General features: G+C 54.6%; 1 protein-coding gene across 2 annotated transcripts; it reads right to left on the minus strand.

Annotated features, from left to right (window-relative positions):
* Positions 1-458: 458 nt before the first annotated feature.
* KRT15 (keratin 15) lies at positions 459-5,627 on the minus strand. Of its 2 annotated transcripts, XM_032163605.2 has the most exons (8): positions 5,067-5,627; positions 3,817-3,899; positions 3,538-3,694; positions 2,831-2,992; positions 2,607-2,732; positions 2,194-2,414; positions 1,363-1,388; positions 459-834 (listed from the first exon to the last, which is right to left on the minus strand). In XM_032163605.2, exons 1-8 carry the CDS (start codon positions 5,562-5,564, stop codon positions 737-739), a joined length of 1,371 nt encoding a protein of 456 aa, XP_032019496.1. In that variant the 5' UTR covers positions 5,565-5,627; the 3' UTR covers positions 459-736. The 2 variants fall into 2 exon arrangements, with proteins under 2 accessions (XP_032019496.1, XP_058301408.1); XM_058445425.1 differs by lacking the exons at positions 459-834; positions 1,363-1,388 and having other exon boundaries at positions 2,190-2,414; positions 5,067-5,482; positions 5,522-5,564.
* Positions 5,628-6,257: the final 630 nt, after the last annotated feature.

The following is a 6,257-nucleotide window of genomic DNA, read 5'->3' on the forward strand; positions in this document are numbered from 1 at the left end:
GTCATTCTCTCTGCCTCCAGTGACCTCATCTCTAAGGTGGGAATAATAAATCCTGACCACCTACAGTGGTGAGGATTAAATGAGCCCCATGGGTGAGCATGCCTGGCATCATGCCAGCCATGGGATGGTGAACCAAGACAATCAACGCAATCAGTCACTTGGTAAGTATTCATAATTATTAGATGTCTTGAGTTCTGTGCTGGGTACACCAAACTCTTCTTAGGGAACCTCCCCACCCTCACTTCCCTGGTCACCCCATGGTGACCTAGAAGAGCAAATTACCTGAGTAGCACTATGTTTGTCCCAGCCACCAGTGCCCTGGGTACCCAAAAGAATTGTGGCCATGCAGGGAAGAGGCCAAAGTGGGGGGAGATGTCACCATGTGGACCCTGGGTTTCCTCAGAGGTCAGAGGCCAACCAGGACCCCATCAAGAAAAACTGGACATACTGCCAAGAGATATTTGCAAAAGGAAAAGTAATTCTTTATTGCATGAACAGACACTGTACAAATGAGCTGGTTACACAATACAGCTGCACCTCCTTGCTCTAAAGAAGATGGGGAGAGGCAGACGGGGAACAGAGCGCATGCAAAGCCCTGAAATAAAAGACCGAGGGGCCCTTTTCAGCTCTCTGAAGGCGGGGACTGGAGTTTGAGTGTGCAGGCCCTCTGGCCGGCCCTCCACTTGGCCGGATGAGAGTGGGGAGTGGCGAGGGACGTTTCTCCTGCAATGGACACTTAGATTTCTCTCTTGCGGGAAGAAACCACCTTTCCATCCACTGACTCCTCTACGTTGATGCGGAAATTGCTGCTGCTACCGCCACCTCCCGAAGAGGCTAGAGAGAGAAGGAGCAGGCTTTAGAGTGGGGGAACCTCCCCTCTCTCCCAAGGTGGCCAGGACCTTGGCGGGGCTCTGGGAAAACTAGACAGCACCCCTGAGAATGGCCACCGGCCAATCCCTCAAGAGCTGCCAGAGATCTGGTGTTGAATTCCTCATCACAGAGATGGGCAGTGGCGATGGCAGGTATGCCCGGCAGGGAGCAATGATGTCAGGGTTTTTCAAGCTGCACATGAAGGGGGATGAATTGTGGGCATCTAGCGGAGGTGTATGAAGATAGGGCCTGGGGGAGAGACATGCCCTGAATGAAGCCTACTCAACCTGGAAGTTTCTCAATAAATCACCAGCTGCAATCTCACCTGGGGCTGAGAGAAGGTCCCACGGGGGAAGAGGCATCTAATGGAATGGGAATGTTCCCACCTAATGGGATGTTTGGACTCTTTCTCCTTCCTCCCTATTCCGAAGGGAGTGGTGGCTTCAACATCTCCCCTCCCCACCCCACACCACAAGAGTAAAGCCTTCCTACCTTCCCTGATGCCAATGCCAGCCATCCTGAAAGAAAGAGGGAAGCTGATTGAAGCAAAGGGCACAAGCTCAAGTGTCCCTAAGGGAAGCTCATGTAGATAGCTATGCAGTGTTCTTCAGACACTACACCACCACCACCCACACATCTGACTCCTCTAGGGGTGGGACATCCTGCTAGCCCATCCAGGCCTGCTACCCCCAAGTAGACAAATTCTTTTTTTGTTTTGTTTTGTTTTGTTTTTTGAGATGGAATCTCACTCTGTCACACAGGCTGGAGTACAGTGGCATGATCTCGGCTCACTGAAACCTCCACCTCCCAGGTTCAAGTGATTCTTGTGCCTCAGCCTCCCGAGTAGCTGGGATTACAGGCAGCCGCCACCATGCCCAGCTAATTTTTGTATTTTTAGTAGAGACGGGGTTTCACCATATTAGCCATGCTGGTCTCGAACTCCTGACCTCAAGTGATCCACCCGCCTTGGACTCCCAAAGTGCTGGGATTACAGGCATGAGCCACTGAGCCTGGTCAAGATTCTGAACTACAAGAATACCCATCTATTTCATGCAGAGAATGGAATGAGCACTACATCTTAACTACCACTAGCCCAGCCTCTATCATTTACAGAAGAAACACGGATCCAGAGAGAGGAAGTGACCCGCCCCAGGTAACAGCCAAGGACCAGAGTGCAGAGTCCAGATCCTCCCTCCCTTGCTCAGTTCTCTTTTCACAGTCCCTCAAGGCTACTTAGGGACACCCTGCCATTCCCTTAGGATGACCCTGCACCCCAGCCACAAGCAGCCCTCATCACTCCTTCCCCTGTGCCCAGGCGCCTACTTGGCATCCTGGCCCTCGAGCAGGCTGCGGTAGGTGGCGATCTCCTGCTCCAGCCGCGTCTTTATGTCAAGCAGCATCTTGTACTCCTGGTTCTGAGCCTCCATCTCGCATCGGAGCTCACTCAGCTGGGCCTCAAGGCCACCGATGAGCCCCTGGATCTGCTGCAGCTGCGTGGCATAGCGGCACTCTGTCTCGGCCAGTGAGTTCTCCAGCCCAGCTTTCTGGGGGAGTGACAGATGCATAGACACATCAGGCTAGAAAGGAAGCCACTGAGGGCAAGCAGGGAGGGGGCGCTGAATGGAGTTCAGGGAACCACCTCTTGAGGGGGCTTCAGAACTCCAAGGCTTAACTAGCTAGGAAGGGTGGGAGCTTCTGCCATCCAAGAGGCTGGGATGGGGCACAGGTGGCCGTACCATGCTGAGCTGGGACTGCAGCTCGATCTCCAGCTCCTGCATCGTGCGTCTCAGGTCTGTGATCTCCGTCTTGCTGGTCTGGATCATTTCTGTGTTGGAGGCCACCTCTTTGTTCAGCTCCTCAGTCTGTAGGTCATGCACAACAGAAGTGAGCCCCGGGGCCTCCTCGGAGACTCAGGGAGCTGGGGCAGGCAGGGCAGGGCAGGGCAGGAGATCAGGCCCACCTTGCTGAAGAACCAGGCCTCCACATCCCGGCGGTTCTTCTCCGCCACGGCTTCATACTGCTCCCTCATCTCTGCCAGCACGCGGGTCAGGTCCACACCCGGTGCTGCGTCCATCTCCACGTTGACCTGGCCGGCCAGCTGGCTGCCGAACTCCTTCATCTCCTGCAGGATGCGAGGGACCCATTTAGAGACGGAGAGCAGAAGAGAGACCTGAGAGTCTGGCGTCACACATGCCAATCCTGGCTCTGCCCCTAACACACCCCAACCGCTGTTCCCCATTGCACATGAAGAGGTTTGGTCACATGGACCCCTCAGCTCTAAGGAGCTCTCTGCTGCTCTAGGTTCTACCAAGGGAGGACCCCAAGACTGTAGGGCCCTGATGTGAGCTCACAAAGCCAATCAGGAAGTCAGCCATTCGTACAGGCCACCTGGCCTGTCTGTGGGTCTGGGCTACCAGAGGACACTGCCCCTTCCTCTCCATGAGGACACCTGGTTTTGTGGGGTAGGTGTGTTTCTGAACCACTATGCCCCAGGCCAACTATGAGGAAGTACCAGCAGCCCCACTCTGCCTCCCACTGACTTAATCTCCTGAAAATCTGGGAGGGCTTCCTGGAGCCGCTGTCTTTCCCTCTGGGCAATTTAAGTGAGTTTTGGGAAGAGGTTCCCCACCTCTCTCGGGTTCAGGGGTGATGGGGGCCAGCTCTCACCTCCTCGTGGTTCTTCTTCAGGTAAGCCAGCTCTTCATTCAGGCCCTCGATCTGCATCTCCAGGTCAGTCCTGGCCAGGGTCAGCTCATCCAGGACTCGGCGCAGGCTGTTGATGTCAGCCTCGACGCCCTGGCGCAGGGTCAGCTCATTCTCATACCTGAGGAGAGAGAGGGAGGCCAAAGAAGGAAGTGGGACGGGTCTTGGCTGCCTGAGTCAGAGCCAGGAGAAGGCCAAGTAAAGTGGGCAATGCAGGAAGAGGAGAGAGACGGGGGAGCGCACTTGAGCCTGAAGTCATCCGCAGCCAGCCTGGCATTGTCCATCTCCAGGATGACCCGGGAGTTGTCAATGGTGGTGGCCATGATCTGTAGGAGACAGAGTCGGTGTCTAGAGGACTCCTCTCTCGCCCCTGCTGCTCTCTGCTCTTCACCCAAGGCCAGACCCTCACTGAAAATCATCCCTCACTGACGATCACCCCTCTGACACCACCAACAAAAATCTGTACGGCCTCTGGGGTAGGCAAAAGTCCAGCCTCATCTTTCAGTGTCCATTTCTTGTTTTGTCCCATACCAGCCTCCTTGAGACACCTGAGGAGTTGTCTTCCTTGTCTCCAGGGCAAGAAAGACCAAGGAGGCAGTATTGCCTGTGGGAATTGGTTGCCCAGGAGAGTGGGGGAGTGGGGTGCAGCCAGCTCTGACAATAGCTCTCTCAGAGACACTCCACCAGCCACCCTGTGGACAACTCATGGTCACTGCCTCCTGCACACCTTGGACACAGCCATGGAGCTACAGAACATTCCAGCCAGTAGTAACCTGGAGGGCATCTAAAGAGGGCATTTTACGAATGAGGAACCCAGTCTCAGGGAGTAAAAAGGTGAGTGAGTGGGTGGCAGAATGTGTAATGAGTTCCCAGGTCTCCTAAGACCCAACAGTACTTTTGGCACAAAAGACCTCTTTACAGGAAAAGACAAGAGCTTCTGGCATCTGGGACTCATGAGGCTACATTCGTGTCCCATTCTTGCAAAAGAGGTAAAGGAGTACTTTATGCAGAAGCCTGCAGGGTGTATGAGGTAGGGAGGGCGAGTTGCTCTTTTTTTAAATTATTTTTATTTAATTAGATACAGGTTCCACTCTGTCACCTGGGCCGGAGTGCAGTGGCACAGTCATAGCTCACTGCAGCCTCTAACTCCTGGACACGAGCAATCCTATCACCTTGGCCCCCCAAAGTACTGGGATTACAGGTGTGAGCTACTGCCTCTGGCTCTTTATAATTGTCCCCACCTGTGCCCCTGTTGGTCCTAACCAGATTCCCAAGACCCCTCCCTCCCTCCCCCAGCACCACCAAGTTGAGAAGATGTGCGCTGGCCTCTGCACCTGGACAGCAGGTGCATTCCAAATTTGCTGAGGTTACACACCAGACAGTCATTGCCTGGGCAGGAAAGAATTTCCTCGAGTCATCAGTAACACTGACATTAGAGCTGTGTGCAGGGTACCAGCCACCTGCTCCCCTCTCTTTGACATCCGAGGACTCACCTTGTCCCGGAGCTCTTCAATGGTCTTGAAGTATTGGCTGTAGTCACGTTCAGGGCTGGTCGGGGCCTGCTTCTGGTACCAGTCACGGATCTTCACCTCCAGGTCAGCATTGGCCTCCTCCAGGGCACGTACCTTGTCCAGGTAGGAGGCCAGGCGGTCATTGAGGTTCTGCATGGTAATTTTCTCATTGCCAGAGAGGAGACCACCATCGCCACCACCAAAGCCACCACCAAAACCCCCACCAATGCCCCCTCCAAAGCCTCCACCAAAAACACTACCAGCCCCTCCACCAAAGCCACAGACCCCCATGCCACCCCCATATCCTCCTCCCCACCCTGAAGAGACAAACCTAGCAGAAGAAGCTGAGATACTTCGGCTTCCACCTCCCCCACAGAGACGCCCCCCACCAAAGCCACCTCCCCCAGCCAGAAGGGAACCCCCTCGGGTAGAGCCACCCCCAAAGGTGGAGGAAGAAGTTTGCAGAAATGTGGTGGTCATGGCCAGGTAGCCGGAGCCCCTGAGTTCTCAGCAAACCCAAGAGACGCTGGCAGGAGGTACCAGGCCAGGCTGCACTCTGGGGCTCCTTATATACCCCTCAGAGGGTGTTATGGGACCTCGTCTCCTCCCCCAAAGCAAAGCCAACTCCTTCTGCCTTCCTGACAAACACAGCTGCCTGCACACCTTGAGTGGCTCGTGTGAAGTTTTTCTCTTCTATTTTTTTTTTAATGCAACAAAAGAGATGATTCAGAATTAATAGTGTTTTTCCCCGGGGCACGGTTTTAACACTTGGATTACAGGTTCATCTCTCCATGCCAGAAGAGAGCAGCAGGGAGCGAACTCTCATCACAGCACGGCTACCAAGGCCTCTGCCTGTACTGAGAGCAGCTCAGGCCAACTGTGCCCTCAGCGGGACTTCTCCACTTCCCTGAGCCCTGAGCCTCTCCCCAAGAGGACAGCTCCGTGTTCTCAGTTTGGGAGTCCACTTCCTGATCATTACACTGTGTTATCCAACTCAAAACCCTGTGAGTGAGTGAGTGAGTGAGTGAGTGAGTGAGTGAGTGAGTGAGTGAGTGAGTGAGTTAGTGAGTGAGTGACTGCAGGGCTCAGGGAGAATGGAGGCCCTGGGGATGGCAATGCAGGGCCCCTGGGGGCAGGTGGAGGACAGGAGCCAGGGACCTTGAGTAGTGTTCC

The sequence above is a fragment of the Hylobates moloch genome, unplaced genomic scaffold, assembly GCF_009828535.3.
Source record: "Hylobates moloch isolate HMO894 unplaced genomic scaffold, HMol_V3 SCAFFOLD_10, whole genome shotgun sequence".
In the NCBI taxonomy this organism is placed as follows: domain Eukaryota; kingdom Metazoa; phylum Chordata; class Mammalia; order Primates; family Hylobatidae; genus Hylobates; species Hylobates moloch.

Excerpts from the sequence above, each read along its gene's own strand:
- KRT15 (XM_032163605.2), bottom strand. The coding sequence starts at position 5,564 with ATGACCACCACATTTCTGCAAACTTCTTCCTCCACCTTTGGGGGTGGC. Across the intron at positions 1,389-2,193 it reads CTCGAGGGCCAGGATGCCAA|GATGGCTGGCATTGGCATCA; the intron begins GTAGGCGCCTGG and ends TCTTTCTTTCAG. Across the intron at positions 835-1,362 it reads TGGCATTGGCATCAGGGAAG|CCTCTTCGGGAGGTGGCGGT; the intron begins GTAGGAAGGCTT and ends TTCTCTCTCTAG.